Source organism: Choloepus didactylus, chromosome 7 (genome assembly GCF_015220235.1).
Source record: "Choloepus didactylus isolate mChoDid1 chromosome 7, mChoDid1.pri, whole genome shotgun sequence".
Lineage (NCBI taxonomy): Eukaryota > Metazoa > Chordata > Mammalia > Pilosa > Megalonychidae > Choloepus > Choloepus didactylus.
Genome location: NC_051313.1, coordinates 23,996,450 through 24,022,913, shown reverse-complemented (window position 1 = coordinate 24,022,913; position 26,464 = coordinate 23,996,450). Strand labels below are relative to the sequence as shown.

Below are 26,464 nucleotides of genomic sequence, written 5' to 3'. Positions count from 1 at the left end.
TTCTCTATAATTACTGTTTTTAATAAATAGTATTAAAGCCCAAAATGAAAGTTACGCTTATTGGTATTTTTGTGGATTTACTTTCCTGACCAGCTGCATTTCAAGGGAAAAATTGTAGTCCATGGGGTATATATTCCATAAGGATGTAGTGCCAGGGAGAGGGCAGCCTTTTGGGTCTTGGGAGGTGTTGACACATTGTGCAATGTTTAAGAGCCAGATAGCCAGGGTTTCAATCCCAGCTTGTTAAGACTGGAGTTGTTTTCCCCCAAAAGATTTAGAAATATGACCTTTGAAGTTCTGATTAGTTAAGATGAGGCCAAGGAGTAGGATGGGCCTTAACCCAATATGGCCAGTGTCCTTATAAGAAGGGGACGATTGGACAGACAGACAAGACACAAAGGAGAAATTCATGTGAACACGGAGGCAGGGACTGGAGTGATGCTGCCACAAGCCAAGGACACCAAGGATTTCAAGTAATACCCAAGTTTCTCCTCTACAAGTTTCAGAGGAAATATGGCCAAGTCAACACCTCGGTTTTGGACTTCTGGCTTCCAGACAGTGAGAAAACAAATCTTTGTTGTTTTCAGCCACATAGGTTGTTACAACAGCCCTAGGAAACTAAGGCACAGCTCAATTACTTGTTAGTGGATGCCTTTGGACTAGTCATTTAACTTTTACATGGTCCAATTTCCTCCTTTAAAAAATCGTATAATAATAATAATATAATGCCTACTTCATAAAGTGATTGTGTTTATGTGTGAACAGTACCTGGCACAAAGTAAGTGCTCTCTAAATGTTAATTATTCTTATTCACTGATACTCTCAGATTGAATGTGTTCACCAGAGGGGAGAAAGAGCAAAGTCGACCTGCTTTTCAGGCTTCTGTAAGGATGGAACATGGAATATGACTGGGGAGAGTGGAGTTCCAAGGGTCTGGGAATCATAGCTGTCTGAAGAAAGGGATTTAGAAGGATCACTCTTAGTCAGAAATTCTAGTTGGGGGCTTTTGGAGTATATGAGGGAAAGTCAAGTGTAAAATAAACATCCCTTAAAACCATCGAATTTTAGAAAACTGTTCTACAGGAGCAGACTGGAGATAACTTTAGAGTTCAATCAGCATTCATAAAAGACCATGAAAATCATCAGAATGGCATCTCATACTCGGTATTGCTTGCTGTGTGAAAACCCACATTCACACACACACACACACACACACGCACATGCACACACAAATACACCACAGAACAATCACATTCAGTAATGAGGTTTCAATAATCTTGAAGTCATTAAAGTAAAGTGAGGAGATCGAGTGGCAGCAAGTCTCACTTCTCTGGGATAACAACTAATAATGACAGCATCTTTAAAGGCAAGAGAAAATGCAGACAGCTTTTCTCCTCTCAGTTGATTTTGTGGTTATAAAGAGCATGCCCCTTTGTACTTTTCCAATGTAATAAGAATCAGCATCGAATGGAAAACATTTTCCTGGATTAGGGAGAAAAACTACAAGTCCATGTCAATGCTAATGTACTGAGTTAAAGAAATGAAGATATGATTCTTATAGCATCTTGATCACAGTTTCAAACATAAAAACTAAGAATTCCCTATATAGGGGACCATTCTTAGCTGTCTCTTTCTTTCATGTCTTTACAGACTTATCATATCCTTTCTCTTCGCTTTTGTTTTCTCCTCCCCTCTTGTATCTTTATTATATCACTGATGATGTACTCTTCTTGATAATTTGTGACAAGTGTAAAATGAGAAACTTTAATTATACAATTAGAGGGTGAAAATAAGAACTAGAATCTAGATAGAATTAGTTCAGCATAAATATAGACAGAAATGCAGCTCATAAATAAGAACAATATTTACTAATAAAGGGTAAGTAAATATCTTTTAAAGAACTTTTTTTTAATTTTGGTAAAAGAAACAATTCTAAAGTCCATGTTTAAACTTCTATTTTAGAAGGTGTTTCTGTAAAAATCTCTTACTTAGCTGACATTTCTCAATTTTCTTACAACAAAGACACACACACACAGACAGAAACCACTTGGACCAATCAATACATGTTGGGAAAATAACATTTTAAAAATTTAAAAACCACCTTTTTTATTGTGGAGATGGCCAAATAAAGTCTGAGCCTGGTCAACAGTTAGGTGTGTCCTCATCTGACAAACAAAATTCAGCAGCAGACAGTGATTCAGGGAGTGCCTGTGTGAGGGCTGGGCTACGTCAAGCCTACTTCTCAAAAGGCAGAGATAGGTGCCCCCTACTTTGTGCTCATGTGGCACCCCACTACATACCTATATTATACAAATTAATTCATTTTATTTATTCATTATATTTCTTATACAACATAACTCATTTCTGCATATGTTGTTGAATTTTATTTGTTGGATAAGGATATACCACATACAAAAGCATTGGCTGCTGTGATAAATACCACACAGTGGGTTGGATTAACTACAGGAATTTATTGTCTCATGTTTTTGAGGCTAGAAGTCCAAACTCAAGGTGTCAACAGGGCCATGCTTTCTCCCTGCAAGCCGTAGCCTCCTGGTCCTGGCTTGCCACAGTCCTTGGGGCTCCTTGGCTTGCATCTCTGCCTCCCAACACATGGTGTTCTCCTTGTGTCTGCTTTTCTGGTTTCTGCTAACTTCTGGCTTCTTCTGGTTTATCTCCATAAGGCCACCAGTGATATGGATTAACAAGCACCCTGACTCGGTTTGGCCACACATAAATAGATCTTAAAAGATCCTATTCACAAATGAGTCCACACCTTAACTGATAATACAGCTTCAGAGGGTCCTATTGACCAATGGGTTCATACCCACAGGAACACAGGACAAGATTAGGAACATGTCTTTGTTGGGGTACATGTTTCAACCTACCAAGGACTTGAGGGGATCAGAGGGTCTGGCATGAGTATTGGGAGAATTTCCAGAGATTTGCTATGGTGGAAGGCAAGGGGTGGCAAAGGGGAAAGGAACACATGACAGTTGGGGTGAAAGGTAGGCTTCAAAAGATCATCAATGTCCTTGAATGCTTTGCCATCAATTCTTTATCTTGAGGAATGGAGAGCCCCGGATTAAAAGTTCATAGAACCATACCACTCCCATGTGAGTATCAGCCTGATGTGAAGCTTGCCTTGCTCACCAACAGTAAGCTAAAGGTAATTAGTGGCTCACAAATACATTTCTAATATAAGAAGCCCACTGTAGTGTGTAGAGGCATATATAAACAATACAGAGGAGGACTATAAAATCATGACGAGTTGGAACCACTGAAAGAGAACTGAAATAGTAATCAAATGAGTGGGACGAGCACTTCATTCTACTATATTCTCTAGGTTTCCCCACGAGTGGCGTTAAACTCCTCTGTGGTTTGTCTGGTAGCTGAGCCAGTTTGTTTCTTGCTGATTTCAAAGCCTTGCTAATCCCAAACTTAATACCATCCTCTAGAGCCCAATGCCCAACTCAGAAAACCAGGTGAACTTAATTTTTTAGGGGAAATTAAGGTGGTTGTTGTTTTTTTTTTTTTAATCAAATATGAATTCACTCCGACTTTTGGAATCTTATGTTTCTTTCTCTTGAAAATGTTACCAGCTTTCCCTATGAGATAACTTAATAATAAGTGTAGGAGTGAAAAATGGAGGATTTGGGGTCAGTAGACATGGGTTCACGTCTGTTCCTTACTGTCTCTTCATCTCAGGGCATTACTTAATTTCTCTAACCTCAGTTTTCTCCTTTATAATCATGTATGATGATAGAAACTCTCTCCTGGGATTTGGAAAGAATATCTGGAACAATAGCTGTAAAGGTGTGAGCATACACTCAGAATATAGCAAACACTCCAACAATGCTATTACTTTGAATATTAGCTACTAGGCATTCCTCTCCTACCTCCCAGATGTCAATTAGGATGGGAAGCGTTGGTTAGATGACTGATTAGTTTTGAGGCTTAGCTTCAAAAAATAATTTATTAAAAAAACACAGACATGTGCAAATATAGTTGCATTTTCTCCTAGTATACATATGCCAAATAATAGTCATGCTACCAGTAATTAATGTTATTCCTTCATTCTGAGGTACTCAATGAAGAGTTTACTTCATCTTCAACTTGGCTCTGAGTAATGCAAAAAGAAGATAATCTAAGATTCATTTTGAAAAGATGGTAACAAAAATGGAGAAAGGGGTCATAAATGATGCCAAACATAGCCACGTTCTGACTCCTAGGTTATTCAGTGCAACCAGATTATACTGTTACATGTGGAAAGAGCTGATGGGCCTTTAAAGTGACTCTTAGATTCAGTTCTGTGCCTTTTAAAATTGCTTTGGGGGAAAAATAGTCTTCAAATTTGTATCTTCTCCCATCCACATCTTACACCTCTCCCTTGGGTTTTCTTTTTCTGTTACTACTTTCACTTCCATTCATCTTCATTTCTGCCACATATTGCATAAGTACTTTGCTCAGTAGCATGCTGCATTGCATGCTACATAAAATATCTTTTCATAGCATATAAAGCTTATTCCCACAAATGTCATAGTAAAGGGACCAGTTTCTCTAAGATTCCCATTTAAGTGTATTTTTAAAAAACCCAATAACATCTGAGTTTACTGTAACATCTTGAATCGACTTTTCTCTCTAGCTGATCTGTCCTGATGTTTCCTTTTTATTCAGTTTTTCTTTCATACAGTAGCAACACTATTATTGTTGACAACATTTTTATATAACGTAATCAATAAATTTGTTTATTTTTAGAATTATGAGTTTGTCATTTAACACCTCTTCTGACACTCTTTATCTTGCCAAAAAGAGAAGTGCCTTATGAACACTTGCCAAGCTGGGTAGCATTATAGCTTTCTTACCCCCCACCACATAAACAGTCAGCGTGAACCAAGAATGCTGGGCCATGGGAGGATGGCACGTGTTCCAAGCCATGAGGACATTCCAGCTGGCCGTGTCAAAGCAACCATGGAGCAGCAAGGAGGTTTGCCAGCAGCCTTGTCCTTTGCCTATGATTCCCAACTGTGTTTCATGACTTGATGCTTCCTTCTCTGAAGACACATTATAACTAGAAGTCAGCTTCTAGTCTAAAACAGCTGATCAGTTGCAGAAGGGACTCAAGCAGGATCTAATCTGTGTCCTCATATGATGTTGGAAGGGATAACATCTACATATACAGAGGTTTTGTGCCCAAAATTATACATCTGTATTACTCTAGGAATTCTGAATGGCTCCATATTCACCTGGAGATGTGGATGAGACAGGATCAAAAATAATGTCTTATTCCATCCCCAAAATATAAAATGACTTTTTGTACTTCATCTCAGTTACTTTAATAAGGAAGAATAGCAGGATTTTTATACATTTAGTATGGGTGGATTGTATTGTTCAATTTGCTCTTTTGACAAATGCTTGTTTGACAGCTTATTTATACTGAAAATGTCGAAATGGACTTAGGATTTCCAAATTTCTTATTCCCAAATAAAGATACTTTTCCTATTGCTTATTTTGGAATCTCTGAGGGAAAATGAATTGCAGAGGTCATTTGTTTGTCAGTCATGTTCCCAGGAAGCAGTCAACCATCAGTTTGCCTGGGAAATTCTCCATCATCATCATCATCATCATCATCACCATCACAATGTCTATTGAGAACTTCATATTAGCCAGGCACTTCACTTATAATCTCTCATTTCTCTGTCTTCCTTCCCCACATGGTTACAATTCTGTTGGGTGTCCCTCTTCAACTGTGGGACAGCATTGAAAACATTTCTCCAAGTATTTACTGAAGAACCCCAAAGAAAGTGGGGCTATTCATCTCCCTAGTTCTAGATGCAGTTATCCTCTTCAGATAACATAGAACCACACAGCTCGTTTAGGCAGCTTCCACATAATCACAAAATTTGATCATTAGATCATTATTCTTCCTCAAGAAGTTTAAAATGTCGTACAGAAGTGCAAAACCAAAAGAATGCCCACTGAAACTGCCTTCCTGTTTGAAACTGATCTCTTCATCATTTGCTCTCAAGGAATTATGTATTTATTTTGTTCAGGAAATCCACAGAGCAGCATTAATTGCATTGATTGTTTATATTTTACAGTACATTTTTAAATCCTCAAATGATTCATTATAAATGAATCAGGGTCCCTAAACAATCTTGAACTTTATGTTACTATTAAAATATGGTGGTGCTGATAGATTGCTTTTCATGTTTCCTGATTGCTTTTGATGAACAGTCTTGGTTGAGAATTGGCATTATGGTTCTTACCTTTGAGACTAATGTTATTTTGTGGCAGTTCTATTTTACTAGATTAGTCATTTCTTTGATCACCACTCAACTGGCATGTGTATAGAACAGTTGAACCACTGCTCTCAATAAAGTTTCTAAAATTATCATGATACTTAAACTGTGGGAGAGGTATTAACCATAATGACATTTGAATTTTATTAGCCGTCTTTCACCCTGCTTGAATATCTTCTGTTCTGCCAATTTTACTAGTTCCTTAGACTCATTTGAACTCCAGTAACCTTTTGGTGAGTTTGGCCTCAGGAAATCTACTGATCTCCAGAGTCCAATTTATAATGGGCATGATTGGTTAAGCCAGCATTGACATTTGGTTCAGTCCATTTCCCAGCCTTAAATAGATAATACAAGTTTGCATGTGTGTCTAGTTTTATTTAATCTTTTAAAAAGAGTTTAATGCCGTCATGCTTGATGATGCAGCACAATACCTAAAAGCTGGTATTAAGATATGTGTCTGATCCTCTGAAAAGCTTTTCTGACCCAGTAGGCTGTGAGCGTTCACAATAGCCCTGGCGGCAATCCCTCATGAGTTATCAGAGGTTGATAACTACAGCTGGGTTATTCATACCAAATATAATGCAACCTACTCCCTAATAGTCCAGTAAGTGAATAGTACAGAATAAGAATTAGCTGGTGGACAAAAGAAAGGGTACCCCAGACCAGGTCATAAACTGTTTCATATAAAAGACCTTCATTAATAACACTGAAATAATCATATTAGAATTCTTTGCTAAAGCCATCTCAAATTATGTCCATGGCAAAGATGTAAAAGAACAATTAAAAATCGTCTGCAACTTAAACTATATTTGGTGGGAGCATGTTATCCTTCTGTTCAAACTCATATTATAGAAAGCATGGGCTTATAGCATCTAAATTAGGAATTCAGTACAAAAACAGATGATTTAAATTAAAGGAAACATGGAATTAATTTACTTGAGAATATGAGATAATTGCAGATTAAAAAAAAATAGCGTTTGCTACCCCTCACCTCCACCCTCATTCATTTCTGGGTGCAGCCTTCCTCAGCTCCAAGTCTGGAATATTTGAGGCAAAAACAAAAACGAAACAGAGCACGCACCTCATGTACGTCCTTGGGTTCCTAGGTTTCTAGCTTAGACAAGCTAAAGAGACTTTTTATGCTTGTTTTATATTTAATGTACAGGGTTTTTACTTGTAGTTAGTGGAAGGAATAGGGAAACGTACATCTACTCCAACTTGCCCGAAACAGAAGTCCAAGGTATAGTATTTTAAATGCTAAGATTGTTACATTTTCACTTATTACAATTGAATATTTTTAAATACTCACCAAAAGGCTTTTGTTTCCTTTTATCTATTAGCTTCTAAGTGAATTTCTGGGACATGTGCTCATAATTTGGTTTGTGGATACGAGAAACAATGTTAATCTGATTTAGTTATATAGAGAAATTATTATTTCCTTTAAGTCAGTAATGATATTACGATGTTACATAATTCCCTATCAGGTGAATTAGAAGTGATCAAATCTTATTAGATGTATGAAGGTGAAAAGATGAATAGAAAATAAAAAGATTTAGACTTAACTCTGCTTTGAAGGCTAAAGACAGAAACAATGGAATATTCTGCATGCGGGTTATTGTGTGTTTGCCTCATTGATGCTGTTGGTACTTTCTATATTACTGTAGCTGTCTTTGAATAAAAAACAAAATAAAATAATTTTACTTTAATTACAGGTACTCAGATCTAATAAAACAAATTGGGCTACTGTCCTCCACTCTGTGTCCTGTTACTCCCCTTCATGTAGCCCAAACTCCTCTGAACTGGGGCCACTTGCTCCTCCCTGAACATAACTCACATTTCCTTACTCTTTTCTGAGCGCTGCATGAAGGATGTCCTCTCTTACCTCTCTTTTCCCCTCATTATCCCTTTCGAAGCCTTCCCGTCTCCCTTTGTCTGTCTCAGACAAAACAACCTTCCACCTGGGAAGAGATGGCCAATTCTTGAGAGAAGCAGCACCTTAGCTCAGTCTTAAAGGATGAATTGGAGTTACTGCAGGTGCAGAGTTTATCAGCAGGAGGAAGGAGGTGCCAGGCTTTAGAATGCTCTGGAAGCAGACCAGATAAATGAGTTAAGGACCAGAAAAGAAAAGCTACCTGATATATGTCAGCAAACTACCAATGGCTTACTACTGGTATCGATTCTGAGGCTAGGAGTAGTGGAAAAATGAGGCTAGACAGGGAGCTCAGCATCATGTTATGGAAGGGTTTGTATGCCATGAAAAGGTTTAAATTTTTTCTATATGGGATGGGGTGCGCCTAAAATATATTGGTTTGAAAAATGACATAATTAGATTGGCGATTGGATACAGGGTCTGATTATTGCCGTCATCTGCCTTCACAGCCTTCATTTCCATTGACCTAGTATAAGGCCTCCAAATTCTGGTCAGATGGAACCAATAACTCTTCTCTAAACACACCTTTCCCATTTGATGGTCTCCCTCTGGAAAAGCAAGGCCCATTTTACCTTTCATCTGCACAAATAGATATAACATGTCCTTCCAAGGGTGGTTGTGAGGATAATGCACTGAGGTGTAAGTGTCCAGTTTGCTTTTTGTCACTTAGTAGACACCCAATGTTCTTCCTTCCTTCTGGCACTTATCTTAATCTATTTTGAATTACAATTATATGTGTATCCCTGCTACAAGATTGCAAATTCCCTGAGGTTAGGACTGTATCTGATGCCGGGACTCTAACTCAGGATGATTTTGCCCTCTAGGGAATATTTGGCAATGTCTGGAGGCATTTTTGACTGACATCTAGTGGGTAGAATCAGGGATCTTGTTAAACATCCTACAATGAACAACAGCCCCCGCAACAAAGAATTATCCAACCCAAAATGTCAATAGTGCTGAGGTGGAGAAACACTGTTCTAATTCATTGGTGGAGCTCCAGGAGGAATTAGCAGAGTTGCACATTATACGAGGCATTCAGAATTGTTAGAAAGGATTTCAGCCCCTTTGCTGGAGGTAAATTTTATAAATTGCTGTTAGTGAGTTAAAATTAAATTAGAAACTTAGATGATGTAGGAAAATTGGAAGGTAACAGAAGTTTATGAATCTCAATTAATTTGGGAGAAACCAGTTTCATTTGTATTTAGAGGTGACCAATTTAAAAGCTAAAGTTCTCTTAATCAGCAAGCTTTTGTAATGAAATGCAGTAGGATTTACTTTTATATCCAAGGAGCTCCCCTGATAGTTAAAGAACGCAACCGAATACAATTAAAAGATCACTGGTAAGCAGAACGCAGCTCCTCGGCTGCATTCTGGGAGAGCACAGTTAATAATCTAGAATCTAGGGACATTTTAATGAGGAGTTTAAACTTACTGGTGCTGAATCTCAGAATCTATCAATGCTTTTTACCTTGATTTTCATTTCAAAGTAATGAAGTGATGAGTAAGACTCAAGAGAAAAGTTTGATTAGGAAAAATTGCCTTCCAAAAAGTTAAGTAACAATTTAAAGCTGAAAAGATGAAACGAACTATGATTTATCTATAACATCCAGCCAGGCTTGCTAAAGATTTAATGTCTAAGAAGTGGTGGAACTAAAGGCAGTGTCCATGGGATCTGACCAAACCCAAACCTCTTACCCAGCCACAGCCAGATCCAGGTTCCAATGAGAAAAGTACCCATGGGACTATCTCACACCAAGATTTGAGCATTTTTATGGGTCCTGGGAGATAAAAGGTTAAGACGTACTCTATTTTTCCAGGACCCATGAAAATGCTCAAATCACTGTGTGATTTGATTTGGTCAAATCAAAATCTTTGCTAAAGCCAAGTAGAAGACACTGACTTTTTAACTAGCACTCTGTACTACTAAAAAAAAAGTCCTATAAAAATAATGATCATGATGAATATATTTCTATTATATAAGGAAACGGTTCTTATCAAAGAGAAAAAAAAAGTGCTGACAATGAGTATTCTATGTTCTAGCTTTTAAAAAGGAACAAAAACAAAAAAAAAACAAAACACTAACTCTGCTATTATAGCATCAAGTATATTCTTACAGTGCTCTCTGTGTGTACCGATTCTGATACACATAGCAGGGCTACACACTCATCTTATTCACGATCTTCTATAAGCAAAAGCCTTGGAAGAATCAGTTGCACAGATCTTACCCATCTTTCCTCCTCTCGAGTAGGGTCACTGGCGCTTCTTCTTCTCTGACCCAGAATGGCCATGGTTTTATCCCACCCCAGTTCTCCTTGACAGGGAAGCCAGAATCCGCCAGGACATGGTTTCTCCCTCAAATCCAAATTAGAGATTTTCTAAAGCCCCTGGACCCCTGGACATATGTTTGTCACCAAATAGTTCTGTGCCCATTAAGTGGCTGCTAGTGGAAGATCTCTGGATCAGGAGGTTCCTTTTGTGTTCTCCTGAAAGGCCACAATGAACTAACGAAAAACGACTTCATTAGGTTATCCCAGCAACTCCTTTTTGCCCTGTGCTTTAATCTCCTGAAAGAAAACTGCAGCCTTTCCTAACATTCCCTGCCCCACACAAGATATCGTCATATGTAGAGTACCCAGCCAGGTCAACGCCTGCCTGAAAAGTCTTGGTAAATAATCCTCATGGCTGTTTGAGGACATACCTGTAATATCTTTCCCAATTTGGATTATTTTTGAGGAAAAAAATTTCCACTTATCTGGAAATGTATATTTCCTTCAACCAGGACTCATAATTTGACTAAATAAAGTTTCTACTGATGAAAGAACACAAAATACTCAATCTGAGGGGATAGATATCAAGTGACTTTGCCATGTATCACAGTACAAATTGCAGTGAGCAAGGACTTCCCTGACCCCAGGGACCTTTCTGTAGTATGTTTCAGAAAGGAAGATATGATGCGTGCAATCCTGAATTTAATGCATTGTGCAATCCTGAATTTAATGCATTGAGATGCTCCTTGCTTAAAGGTGTCCACCTCATCACTTCCCTGTAGCGTGTTGTCTCAGTAATATTTCTTCCCTAGGTGCTGTTACATGTATAACTAAGAGTTCTTACTGACAGAGCCCATTCAACATGCCACAGAAATAGTTTTCCTTCAAAATATTTTTCTGATAATCATGGGAGTCCAATTTTAGAATCTTAAGCTTTAGGCTAAGGAAAAATGAACTAGAAGTTGATTGGCACAAATACAAATGGTAATTCATTCATGAACCATCATAATTTTCTTTTTTTCTGAACCTAAAATAATCTGATTTAGATTTCCTGACAAGTAACAAATCTTACGCATAAACACAGGTGAGGGAAAAACAGAGCACTTTATTCCTAAGGGAGATTGACATTATTTGAATCAAAAGTCCTCACTGGAGTCAAGACCCAGTCCAAGGAGCTATTTTAGAACCCTGAACCTGGTTGTACATTGCCCGCCTTTGCGAAGCTGCACCCCCAGTGAGGCCCTGTTTTGTTGCCTTTGCCTGATGTCTAAATCACCTCTGTTTTGTTTCAGCTGGCAGGGTTCATCTATGCCTGTTATGTTGTGAAATGTATAACTGAAGAAGAGGACAGCTGTAAGTATTAAAGCTCTATTATATTTCTTTCAAGTTCAAAGCATCTTTTTCACTGCCTCCTACCTCATTTTCCTACTTCTCAGACAAAATCCTCCAACACATCACTAGAACAAGGGATAAGCCATTTGTCCCCAACAGGGCTAAAGTGTTTCTCAGAAAAGTGTCCAACATATTGAGGAAATGGAAAAGCACCCATTTTGAAAACCGATTTCTTTCTTTTTACTGAAAGGTATTCTTTAATCTATGGCCCTTGTAACAATTCTAATAGGGAATATAAAGTAGAGACTAGAGATGAAAAGTGAGCTTAAAATGCTGTTAGCTTGGCCATTTTCTTTTTAATTTAACCATTTGTTAGGCATTTCCCCCCAGGACCACAAATCTCAACAGTCAACAATTTGCAATAGCTCCTAAAATTCTTACAAGAACTGACTTCAAATTAATTCAGGATTTTCTCTCCAGGAAACCAAAAGCTAGTATTTCCTTTCGGTTCCTATGATTACACAAATAGCTAGAAATCTTTGTCAGAGTCTCAGCTTTGAGTCTTACTGCTCAATCCACAGTTTAAATGGTGGAATCTGTTAAGAATCCTCTAAATGGCTCCGTAGTCCTCTGTTCTTCCAAAAATGGCAGGTAGAAGATTTCACTCCTTCCTTACTTCCTAAGTATCTGAAATAGGGAGATTGGAAGAAGTATTTTATTCTCTCTTAGAACTCTTGTGGATACTTACCTATGCAGCTATATTTATTCTGAGGAAAAACCATAAATAAGAATCATTTTTCTTGATTTCCAAAATTATTTGTAATGACTGGGTTTTTGAGACAGTGGGAAAAAGGAGGACAAGAATACACTGATCTGTTACAGGATGATTTGAGGGAAAAATTCAAAGGAAAATTTACTTGTTACTTCTTCACTTTCCACACTTACTAGAAATGAAGAGGCAGTATGAGGTGACTAATTTGGGGAGACAGTTTTTCACACATAAGCATACATGAGGTATAATCAGGAAGATAGAGTTCATAGTCGATATTATTTTATATCTCTAGGAACTGAATATCTAGTAGAGAAAAGCGAACTTGTGAATAAGTTAGTATAATGAAACCCTGTAGAGTATGTACTGGGAGAAGAGAGAAAAGGGATCAGGAAAGATTTCACAGGGGAGGACTAACTTGATCTTACTCCTGAAAGATGAATAGGTATTTGCCGTGTAGCTAGTGTGGCAATAATTTGCTCCCAGGCAAGAGGTGAAAAGGCATCAAGGCCATCTGTAGGGGGTGGGGGTGGGACAGAGCAGCCAAGTTAGTGTGTATGACTGACTGGTATCCTGCACTAGAGTTGGACACCCAGAAAAGATTGGAAAACCAGACAAGGGTGAGATAGTAGAAAAATAGAATGAAAGATGGAGTTTGGGCTTCATTTGATCATTATGTTAAGGAATCAGTGCACAGATAGTTTACAAAAAGAGAATAACATAATCAGAATTTTACTTTAGAAAAATCACATTGGCATCACTATGATGAAAGTACATGGGAGGGCCAAGATTAGGGAAAGGGAGACTAATTAGGACACCACAGAAATGATGAGGGTCTGGACCAAACCAGTGTTGGAGGTGGAGAGGACAGATGTGATATGAGACATGCTAAGGGAGTAATAGCTTATGGATGGGTACTTGGGTAAGGGAAGAGCCTATTAGTTCCTGGCTGTCTGGTGTGGATGGGTGGGTAGATGGAAATACCACGTAAGGACTATAGAATGGAGTTATGTCAATTAGTTCAGGTTGGATAGGTTGAGTTTCAGATGCCTAATGAATATAGCAGAGAAGACATCTAGTAAGCACTGTCTTGTGCATGAAAGATTCACTCAGGATCAGGAAGGATAAAAGATAAATGGATTTTAAAATACATGGACTACATCAAACTATGTAAGTTCGTTCAGACATTGCCATTCAGTAATATCTTTCTTGATGAAGGAAAAGTCTACAGCTTAATTTTCATATGGAATTTGTGCTTTCCCAGTATAATATTTGGTTGCATCTCACAATGATGCTGATGCATTTTTATCTTCAGAGAACATCAACTGATACATGAAAGTCTCCTAGACAAGTAATCAGTATCTCTCCAGAACAGCACCTCTGAAAGGGGGTCCCCAAAATGCTATTCCACAAGATGCGTTGTGCAAAATAAATCCAAAGCCAAGTAAGTTGACACTGAAAATTTAGAATGCACATTTACATATTAATGTCTCTTAGAGTACTGCAGTAAAGGAATATGTTCACTTTTCCCTAACCCACAGCATCCCAAACATTTCATTGAAAACCTTAATATTCCAAAGAAATAGAATTCCACAGAGCTCATCTTAAGGAATTCTGCCCTAGATCAAGTTTTGGCCAAAGCCATACAAATCCAGGGGATTCAAAGTCACTGTTATCTTTTGAGATATCAGACTTATCTGCCAAGCATCTGATAAACTTTTTTTTTCCAGACAGACATCAAAAAAAAGTATGTGTCTTTATATGTATTTTAGCCATGACCCCATTATCTGCCTTTGTAATCTGAAACACAAGGACACTTCTCATAGACAAGTTTTCTAGTTTTAGTGTTATTACTCAGAAAGCATAATAGAAATTACTTTCATTATTTTTATATCCAAGTAGATTGACACTTACTTTAAATTTTCATGAATCTCTAGTAAAAAGCCTGGAGGAGATGCTGACTTTGGCTGGTCCTCTGTCCAATTGCCTTTGGTGACTTCTAATTAGATTCATTTACTCATGGTCATTCATATACAGACAGACAGTTTTGAGTATTTGTTGGTACCATGCTTTGGATTGGTATTTTCCATGTATCATTGTCTTGCTCATTTTTCAGTATGTTACACCTCCAGACATTGTCTAGAAAGTATGACTTCCCGTGCTAATGAGTAAAGGAGGATTGAAGTTTTTGCCTAATTTTTGGTAATTATATTATAAAGAAAAGTATTTAATCATTAAAATGCATTTCTGTTTGGTGAAAGAAAAACTATTGCACTCACAAAGTAAGGTCTGAAGTATGGGAGAGGTTTAATGTATATGTAAACACTAAGAAGGTCTCCACGTGTGTTATTTTGCCCTGCTATGGAAGTGCAATGGAGTGTCCTAATAGTGCAGTGGCAGGAGTAGGTGCCAGCTACCAGCTTGCCAAATTCGTTATGTTTCCATTCCTAAGATCCTCATGAGAAACAGAGGACAGCTGTGCTTCTGTGACTTTACTGAGAATGGACTGCAGAGATAAGGGCACAATTTTGGCAACTGGAAGAATATTCTGGGAGTCAGTAGCAAAACTGACCAGCTGTGTGCTCAGTTCTGACACCTGAAGTCCCACAGCCACCAGTGCACTCAGGCACCCTGGGAAGAAAGAGTAAAAAACATCTGGACAGCTATAGAGAGGGTTCAAATTCCATGAGCAGCAACTCAAACTTAGACTCCATGAAATGGCAATCAATCATTACTGAAACAGGAAGAGTTAGACTGTGGCCACTTTGAATGTCTGAGAACTTTCTTTGCCTTTAATTCACCTTTTAAACAGCATCTCACATACTTACTAAGAGCCTGGTTTGATTGCTATTTATGTAGATACTTTAATGTAGAGGAGCTTTTTATCCAATGAAATAGCCAAAAGCTTGCATCCCTGTCTGTTTTAGTTACCCAGCCAGAGCCAGAACCTGACACGCTAGCTGGCTGTGCTACTCCTGGGACACGACTGCCATCTGCTGTGCCTACAGGATTATCTCCTGTAAGGACAATGCTTGGAGGAGGAATCTCACAGAGAAATGTTGACACTCCTTTCAGCACCTCTAAACACACACACATACACACACACACACACACACACCATGTGGCTCCCGGGCCTTTGAAAGCCCCTGTGGGGTAGAGGGTGGGAGTAGCCAGGACCCACATATGGGAAAGAGGCTCCGGGGCTACACTGCTGCCCCAGCCAGCGCCAGGCTCACAGCCACCCTGTGGGAAGGAGTAACGTCTCCTGAGGTAGGGGGCATCCGCCTTCAGGAAGATAGCTTCTCACCAGAAAAATACTTCTGGTCTGGCCATTGAACCCTATTTGAGTGGGGCAACCATCACAGCATACTTTTCTGAATTTGCTCATGAAAGGGCAGTGGTATGTCTTCAGAGAAAAGGCTTTCTCCAGGACGGTGGGCATCCCTCTCGATGCTTGCTCTGTGGCAGAGCTCCTCACTGTGTATCATCTGTACCACACACGCCATTTTTCTATGGTCTTTTCTAGTCCCCTGATGTGAATTGAATTGTGTACCCCAGTTTGGACATGTGCCTGGTCTTGTTCTGCATTCCGGTGGGTGTGGACCCACTGTAAATAAGATCTCTTCAAGATGGGTCTTCAGTTAAGCTATGGCCCAACTGGATCAGGTTGGTCTTTAATTCAGATTACTGGAGTCCTTTACAAGCAGAGTGAAAGTCAGATGAAGAAGCCAAGGGGAGCAGCCAGAAGCTGGAAGTCAACAGAATTCAGAGGAGAAAGGAAAAAACATCGCCTTGTGCATTGCCATGAGGCATAAAAGCCAAGGGACCCGAGAGATTGCCCCCCAACCAGAAGATACTGACCCCGGGAGAAAGCAAGCCTTCTAGCCTCTGAAACCATGAGCCAGTTCATCCCCATGGTCTAAGCCAACCCACTCTATGGTGTTTGTTTTAGCAGCTGGGAAAATAAAACGTCCCTTTACAATATTCTGTGAAAAAAATTAAAATACTCCAAGGTCCCAGGTCTAGGGTGCCTTTCATTATAGAGGTGGCTCTTCTCTCTAGCTTATTCTTCATTTCTTCTGCACCACAGCCAAGTGTCCATGCACCATGATTGAAGAACTTACCTCTGTTTCAGTAGCATTGGTAGATGTGACTATTAAAAAAGGACTGCAGCTGTTGGAAAGTACCACTGATCTATAGTAGAAAAAAAATAATTTCTCAATGCTTATGATGTTCTCTTTAAAATCTTTTGTTCAGTAAACTAGAAGTATCTTTGGTCCTCTTGCCATTGAGTGCATTTTTCTTAGTCACTACCTTTTCTAGAAGAGATTCAATGTATTTGTAAATGCTATTAAATATTCAAATCATCTGGGAAAACCTGTGAAATGTCATTAAAAGTAATCTTTTAAGGGGGGTTCTTTTGAAAGCAATACTGAAAAATAAATTCTAAATGTTTAGCATACACACGTGCCATACCCATCCCTCCCAGACCAAGCACAGATGCATAAATACCTGTCCTGAAGTCTCCAAAATCAACTGGCCTTGGGATAAAAGTCATGATCGATTTAGAGAATCTTTCATTTGAGAAGAGAATCACAAGAAATTATTCACTTCTCTGAAACTAATAATTTTCTGCTATTTTTGTTTGATTTTCCTTCTAAAGCCTGCTGACCCTCACTTCTAAAGTATTGACCTGCATTCTGGGTTTAGATCGTTTCTCCAGTTTGTTACGATCATTGAATTTGGATGCAATTTTGTGAGCACAATCACACGTTGCCAAGTATGGAGGAGGTGGAGCAGGGAGGAATTTCTCCTTTAAAGAATGCTTGTTTCTCCCTGTTTCTGAATGTAGATTTGCTGCAGACGGTATAGATAATGCAGATTAAAAAAAAAACAAAAAAGGAAATTAGAATAACCCCACAATTCTGGTTATCAGTTAGCATTTTTGGCATGTTATATGCCTCCTGGTGTCTCTCTCTCTCTCACACATACACACACATACACACATACACACATTCTTTCTCTTTTCTTTCTATCTTCCTGTCTGACTTTCTCTATTTCCACATAGCCGACTTGTTCGAGTCATATCATACATCCTATTTGGTAACCTGAGGGGCAGACAATTAGCAGTTTCAAAAAAGGTGCCAAGTAATTGGGTACCAAGTTGAGAGCCAGGGTTGTGAGAGTTGAGTATATGATTGATGTGACTATTTTGCTTATGGAGAATCATATTCAAGCAATCAAATGAAAAATTAATATGTTTGCATATTATTATTTTATCATCTCTTTATAATATGTATTTTAAGATTTTGGAGGTGACAGCAAAATAATCTTGTCCATATCTGCCAACCTCTCACCAGTCTAAAACATGTCATTTCTTTCCTCATCTCTGAATAGCATCATAAATTATTAACATCTGGAGCCTCAGACTGTGAATGCCACTAATTTCTAGCTATGCTCATGGGGGGGTCAAGGTAGAGAGAAGTGTAGCCTTGCCCCTTCCCTCCAATGCCCCAATAGGAGCTCTGTGTTTATTTAATTTTATATCTTATATTTCTGCTTAAGATTTCTGGAACTAAGAATTTTGCAGGATTTAAAACAATGGAAACTACTGCCTCCTGCTCTATTCCAACACCTTAATTTTATAGACCCATAAAGATTAAATAGCTTGCCCGAAGTCCTTGAGCTCATTTGTGAGCTTCCAACTCCCAATACAGGACACACAACTCCCTGGGGATAGGGAGTGTTAGGGGTGTCGTCAGAAACCACAGCTACAGCTCAGCATCTAGCACCGCCTCAACCTGGAGCAGAACTCAGTGAGGATTTCAGAGATCAGTCAATCGATGACTCTTCACAAGCATTTCTTGGACTGTATGGAAAGTGCTAAGGAAATGAGACATCTCCTTAGATTCTAGTTTATTCTAAGTAAATGCATAGCCAATCAGTGTAAAGCATCTTTTGTCCTTTCCTAAACAAACGCAAGTGGGCAAAAAAAGGTATGCTGCCACAATTAAAAATGAAAGACTGAATAAATGATCAACACCTGAAACAGGCACTTACATATACCAGCATACGTGAAATGCAAGTTCCTATCAGTGACAACAGCGTTTCCTAACAGCAAGACATATAATTTTTACAGTAAATCCCCTCAAATTTTCTGGCACTGGTCTCTTTTCAAGGCTACTATTGAATTGCTCCCTCTTGTGGTCATTGAGGAGAAAACATGTGAACTTGATGTTTGAATTTTGATATTCAGATCAGAGTTGAGTCTGATTCCTCAATAGTCACCTCTGATATTCTCTCTTTTGCCATAGTATCTCCTTTATTATGCTATATGCTACTCTCTCTCTCTCCCTCCATCCCTCCCTCCCTCCCTCCTTCTTTGTTTTTCTCTTACACATACACCATGATCATCTTTAAATAAATTCAATAAATCTAGCGTTCCTAGGTTGAAACTACCGGGGTATAGAAATTGACTCTATCTTCTATTGATTCAGACACTCAAGATCTTGTTTCTAAATAATCAATGTAGAGGTGAAAATATTCAGATTAGCCAAGGAGTTCCTTTAGCTGGGGTGCAATAAAGGAGGTATTTTATGCAGAAAATATTTCTGACTGGGTGAACTGAAGTTATCCAGTAGATGAAAAAGAATGTTCAACTTGTTTTAATCAGCCTCAGTAGGAAAAAAAAAAGCTGGAGCATGTGAATGGAAGGAGAAGTAGTGACATTTACAGAAATGATGAAAAGAAAAATCTTCCTTTTTGATTATTCTGCTGCTTCTTCCAATTTTACAGACATCCAGTCTCCTTATTTTCTCACAGTCTCTCATACTCTGCAGCAATAATGACATGAGAAAGAAGGCAGCTAGCTAAGTGACAGAAAGATGGGATTTTTAGCACCAGAGTATTGATACACTGCTCACGAAATAAAGTTACTGGGATCCCATAGTCAAGAAAGGACAAATGAAGGCAAGATAAAGAACTAGCACAGGAAACTGAGCTCTCTCTAACAGACGCCCAAATCTGAGATGTGCTAAGGAGCCCGGACATTCAAATTTAGTCTTTTGGTAAATGTTGTTGGCTGCTTCTCACTTCATTCTTTCTAATGACACTTTAAGTTTGGGAACTGACGTCTAACAGAAACAGAAGGATGGACTTAGCTATGTTCTTCATAGAAGGAAGACTGAGAAATCCTGAATGTCTAAGGATGGTCACCAGGTACATGGAAGGAAAACAGAGCACAGCAGCCTTACACGGAGCCGCTGTGAATACGCCAGCTTGGGGCAAACCTCAATCCAGTGTGACATTTAAATGAACCCCCTTTAGCGGAAGAGAAACGGAGCTGCCTGCTATGACTGGTTTGCATTGTGTGGTAGGAAGTAAGGAGAAACAAACTTAATGCTCACAGGAGGTGCAGTTTGTTTAAATAATAGAAAGTAATTAGGCTGAAGACAAAAATCAGTGATGGCATTTTATAATTACAATTAATTTAAAGGTTAATTTCCTTTGGTGCTAAAATCTTATTTAAAACATTTACCAGGAAAGGAAATTAGGATGTTATTATCCAGAGGCAAAGAGTGCTTCTGGGAATCCATGCCTATTATCACTTGAAAATTAGGTTAGGCCCAAAGTGGGAATTTCAATTCATTTTTGTGTATAATAGATGGTGGTCAGATCTCAGAGTCAGCAGGGTTAGCTGGGGTAGGCAGTGGAAGATTTGCATTTTTTTATGTTGTTTATAGGATTAATTGTAAAGGTTTCCAACAAAGGAGCTTACTTTATACACGAACAATCCCAATGCAAAAAGAAAATTGGATATGGATTGCTGCCTTTGTAACTAATGAAGTGATGTCAAAGGAATTCCCAAGAGCTGAGCTGCAAAGGGAAAAAGTTACACATCCATACACCTTCACCACCGAATTCTATTGAAGAGGAGCTGTATTTCTTTTGCCGCCAAACCTGTCAATCCTACTCTCCTCTCTCAGGCCCCACTTTTCCATCACTCTCTTTTCCCATTGAGAATTCTCATGCCTCGGGTTTCAAATGCCATGTATGTATCCAATTCAGCAGTTCATCTCCCTGGAAACTTGCTTGGTAAAATCAATGCATAATAGTAGTAACAGCCAGAGGGAAATAACTACTTTGCATTAATTTTCCCATTCACTATGTCTTTGCTGATTTGCTCACTCTAATGTTTTATTGCTACCATTGGGAACCCATAGCAGAAATATGGAATTGTGCAGAATCATAGAGCTATGAACAATATTAACAACCACCTCCTTGAGTCCCCTAAATTTACAGTTTAAGAAAGTAACATTGAGAGAGGAGGAGCTAAGATGGTGGCATAGGGAGGCGTGGAAGCTAGTTACTCCTGCCTGGAACAATTCATAAATGACAGAAAAATTAGTAAATAACCTGGAATAACTGCGGGTAGACAAACGTGACTGTCCACTCACACACCAACCTGAATTGGAAGGAATCCCTGAGATTGCAGCATGAAATCTGTAAGTAAAAGCCAAGAGCCCCTCCCTCACAGAAGCCTCGTGGTGCTAGATAGCAGCACTCTCTGAACAAGCGAGTGTACCTCAACCCAGCTCCAACGGGGGTTTTAATGTTAACCACTCAATACAGACTGCGAATCCCTAACAAGCAGACAGAGGCTTTTGGTGAAGACTGACCTTGGGAGAGTCAGGGGATGTATCTGTCTCAGGACGTGGAGCCCAGAGGATCAGGTCCTATCTCTGGTCAACGGGTGAATCTGGGAGCTTTCTGTCCCTTTCTCTCTCTGTCAACCTGGACAGCTCAGTGGAGAAAGCCTCAGCTGTTTTCAGCTTGCAGTGCTTTGCAGTAAAGAAAGCCTCAGCCATTTTAAAATTGCAGCACTCTGACCCAGACAAGGGTGGAGATAGCAGAGTCAGAGAAACAAAGAATCTATTTATATGCAAATGACCTCTCTCTAGGGGGCATAGCTTCCCAAGAGGAAAGAGGAGGGACCCAGCTCTACTACCTGCCTTACATTCAGAATCAGATCCCAGAGCCTGGGGGAGGAGAGCTGCAGGCCACACCCCCTTACACCATCCCATGACAGGCTGACAGGCACCACCTGCTGGGCAGAAAAGTACAGGGTGTGTCAATCCCCTAAGACACACAATCTGGGAAACTGGATACTGAATATTTCCTCCTTCTGTGACCTGAGCTTGTTCTCATCTGGGAAAACCTGATTGGGGTGACCAAGGAGGTCAGATGCCTAGACAACAGAAAACTACAACCTACACTAAGAAAAACAAAGTTATGGCCCAGTCAAAGGAACAAACTTACACTTCAACTGAGATACAAGAATTTAAACAACCAATGCTAAATCAATTCAAAAATTTTAAAGAAGATATGGCAAAAGAGATAAAGGCTATAAAGAAAACAATGGGCATGCATAAGGCAGAAATCAAAGTTCAAAAAACAACTGGTAGAATCTATGGAAATGAAAGACACAACACAAGAGATGAAAGACACAATGGAAACATACAACAGCAGATCCCAAGAGGCAAAGGAAAACACTCAGGAACTGGAGAACAAAGCACCTGAAAGCTTACACACAAAGGAGCAGATGGAGAAAAGAATGGAAAAATATGAGCAACATCTCTGGGAACTTAAGGATGAAACAAAATATAAGACTGTGCATATCATTGATGTACCAGAAGGAGAAGAAAAGGGAAAAGGGGCAGAAGCAATAATAAAGGAAATAATCACTGAAAATTTCCCATCTCTTATGAAAGACATAAAATTACAGATCCAAGAAGCGCAGCGTACTCCAAACAGAATAGATCTGAATAGGCCTATGCCAAGACCCTTAATAATCAGATTATCAAACATCAAAGACAAAGAGAGAATCCTGAAAGCAAGAGAAAAGCAATCCATTACATACAAAGGAAGCTTAATAAGACTATGTGCAGATCTCTCAGCAGGAACCATGGAGGCAGGAAGCAAGTGGTGTGATATATTTAAGATACTGAAAGAGAAAAACCGCAAACCAAGAATACTATATCCAGCAAAACTGTCCTTCAAATATGAGGGAAAGCTCAAAATATTTTCCAACAAACAGACAATGAGAGATTTTGTGACAAGACCCCCACCCTACAGGAAATACTAAAGGGAGCACTACAGAGTGATAGAAGACAGGAGTGAGAGATTTGGAACACAGTTTTGGGAGATGGTAGCAGAGCACTGTAAGTACACTGAACAAAGATAACTATGAATATGGTTGAGAGAGGAGGGTTGGGAGCATGTGGGGCACCATAAGAAAGGAGGAAAGATAAAGACTGGGACTATGTAACTCAGTGAAACCTAGAGTGTCTAACAATTGTGATAAAATTTACAAATATGTTCTTTCTCAAGGGAGAACAAGCAAATGTCAACTTTTCAAGGTGTTAGAAATGGGGAGGCATTGGGGGAGGGATGCAAACAACATAAACTGGAGACTATAACTGACAGAATCATTGTATTATGCTCCCTTTAATGTAACAAAGGCAATATACCAAGGTAAATGCAGATAAGAGGCGGGGATAGGAAAGGGATGTGAGACACTTGACATTGGTGGTGTTAGATGTCTGACTCTTTATTCTACTTTGATTTGAGGTTATCTTTCCTTTTGCTGCTTCCTAGCTGTCATGTTTTTGGTTTGTTGTGTTTTTTTTTTTCTCTTTCTTTTTTCTTTTTCTTTTGCCTCTCTACCCTCTTTGACTCTTCCTCCTGCTTTGTGGAAGAAATATAGATGCCTATAGATAGTGGGGAGGGTGGTGAACACATAAATATGTGACTATACAGGGAACCATCAATTGTTTATTTAGGATGGAATGTATGGCATGTGAACAAAACCATCTTAAAAGAAAAAAAAATGGGTTGATGGCCAAACCTTGAGGGCAATATACTGAGTGAAATAAGCCAGGCACATAAGACAAATATTGCAGGGTCTCACTGATAGGAACTAATTATAATATGTAAACTCATAGACATGATATATAAGTTACCAGGATATAGAATGAAGCTAAAGAATGGGGAGCAGTTTCTTAGTTGAGCAGAATGTTCAACTAGGGTGAACTTAAGCATTTGGAAAGGAACAAAGGTGATGGTAGCACATTGTGAGAATAACCAACAGTGCTGAATGGTGTGTGAATGAGGTGGAAAGGGGAAGCTCAGAGTCATATATGTCACCAGAAGGAAAGTTGGAGGTCAAAAGATGGGAATGTATAAAAATGAATCCTATGGTGGGCAATGTCCATGATTAACTGTACAGATATTAGAAATCTCTTTCATGAACCAGAACAAATGTATGTCAGTACAACCAGAAGTTACTAATAGAGGGACATATAGGGGAAAAATATATACCTATTGAAAACTATATACTACAGTCAGTAGTATTTCAACATTCTTCCATAAACAGTAACAAATGTAATATACCACTACTATGAGTCAACAATGGAGGGGGGTGGTTGGGGGATATGGGAGGATTTGAGTTTCCTTTTCTTTTTTTCACTTCTTTATCTTTGTTTCTTGTCTGGAGTAATGAAAAGGTTCTAAAATATGAACAAAAATTAATTGTGGTGATGGATGCACAGCTATATGAGGGTACTGGGGGCAATTGATTGTACAGTTTGTTTCTTTGGATAATTGTATTGTATGTGAACAATCTCTATAAAAATTAAAATTTAAAAAAAAAAGGAAGGAACATTCAAATTAACTTGCTCAATGTCAAACAATATAATAGAGGGAGAACAAGCAGCAGAACTTTAGTCTCCAGAATCTAAGTATACTTTCCACATCACTTCACTATGATGCTGGAGATAGAGTCTGTCAAACATTTGTCACATAACCACTCTGTGGCAGGCAGTGTGACTGTATGGTAGATTGTACTACACACCAACTGGAAAGGCTGGTTTTTAATCTTAATCCGCATGCCTGTGGGTGTGAGCCCATTGTAAATAGGACCTCTTGAAGATGTTATTTTTAGTTAAACTGTGGCCTAACTGAATCAGGGTGGGTCTTAATCTGAATTACCCGAGGCTTTATAGAGTCAGAGAAAGCCACAGGGAGGAGCCAGAAGCTGGAAGTCAGTAGAAACTGGAAGAGCAGGCACGAGGAATGAGAGCCCCTGTGTGATGGGAGGCAGAAATGGAAGCCACAGAGGCCCAAGGATTATGACAAGCAAGCACCAGAATGCTATAGACTTTGGAGAGAAAGGATGACTTTGCCAGCGCCTTGAATTGGACTTCTAGCCTCAGAAACCATGAGCCAATAAACTCTGGTTGTTTAAGCCAATCCCTTATGCATTGGAAAACTAAGACGGGAACTCAAACAAATACTGCCTTTGCCTTCAAGGAGCCTACAGTCTAACCAGCAGTCCACAGGAGTTGCTGCAGTAAAGCATGTGAGTTTAGACAAGGAGAGCAGGGAGCACCGTAGGAGGGCACCCAGGGAGGCTTCAACTACTTTAGAAGACCAGGGAATTCTTCCCCATGGACATAGCATTTCAGCTTGAAACCTAAAGGGTAAATCAGATGGAACATGTAGAATGTAACAAAAATAGGCATGACTTTTTTAAAGACAACTACTTTTTTTGCTCTGTATTGACCAAATGTGCACCATAATTCACACAGGAGTCAACTTAAGTGTTTTTAATGAGCTCCAAATAGCAAATCTGCTTTCTGTTTTCTCAAATATCAATATAAATGTTCGAGTAACCATTGGACATTCTCTATCCTCAAGCTGCTACTTATTGTTCTAAAAAGATGATTAATTTAGGCTAAAGAGTTTTGTGATTTTCCTTTCTGGGTACTGCAAATATAATACAAAGATCATGTTAACAAAACTTGCAAGGCAAGGAATCATTTTCTAGTCTATCGGTTGACTATTGCATGCATGTTTTATTTTTTTATTTCCCTAATTATGCATATATGAATGTGCACACAACCCCGGCTTAAATGGCTGCTTTAAAATGGACTGTGCATTCTAAATATATTCTTAATATCAGCTAAGACCTACCCAATCATGTCTATCTAGCTCTCCAATAGCTTGTAATAACAGCTTCCTCCAATTTCAACTGAAAGACCATACCACATGTAATCAAGAGAAATTTCTGAAGGGGATAACAAAACAAAGGCTGGTGGATAGCATGGCACCAAGGGAGCCCAGGCAACTTTAACGTCAAATTTACTTAGTTATTTTATCATATTCTGCATGCATCTCCACATCTATTCAATGTATTAAAGACATCTGCATCCATAATTCTCTGATTCTAGCTTTACAGCTTCTCATCCTTCTCAGCTCTCAACACCCTCATCACCTCTCACTTCACCTACTTCCTTGACCCCTTCTTCATGGAGACTACACTTGGACCACCTTAATTATGGAAGAAGGAGGCATCTCAAAGACCAACAATTCTAAAATTCTCTGTTTGACTGTAAATTCCCATCTCTTCTCCACTCTCATTCCCCTTTTGCCTCTCTCCTGGAGAAAAAAATTTTCCCTTTATTTAGGATTTTCAGTCCACTGAATCCTGGGTTTTCCTCATACTCTGAATATTTGTACTCATCATCTCTCTCCAGAATTAGCAGTGGAAGTGGTGCTATTACTAGCACCCTGAGTTTTCTTCCTTGCTAACCCTTCCATCATGTGTGGATTTTCAACATCCATGCCAGACTAGGTGTAGATTCAATGTCTCCACTTCTAATCTTGAGTTGCCGCATGGCACTTGAGAAAGTCGTGAAACCAGGCTGCAAACGTGGGTTCAACACACTTGGCTGGACACTCCCCCCTGCTCAGCAGTGTTTTCATTCCTCTTCAGTTGACAATGTGTCACACTCACTACACAGCT

The 26,464-nt window shown here is 39.1% G+C and overlaps 1 protein-coding gene across 2 annotated transcripts in view; it reads left to right on the top strand.

Moving 5' to 3' along the window:
• NKAIN2 (sodium/potassium transporting ATPase interacting 2) overlaps positions 1-26,464 on the top strand; it is a 1,131,060-nt gene that overhangs the window by 1,087,911 nt on the left and 16,685 nt on the right. For both annotated transcript variants that reach the window (XR_005217865.1, XM_037842926.1), the window contains exon 5: positions 11,792-11,852. Coding sequence is in view for 1 of the 2 variants with exons in the window: in XM_037842926.1 (XP_037698854.1) it covers positions 11,792-11,852 (61 nt within the window). In the remaining variant the exon portion in view is untranslated. The remainder of the gene's footprint in view (positions 1-11,791; positions 11,853-26,464) is intronic.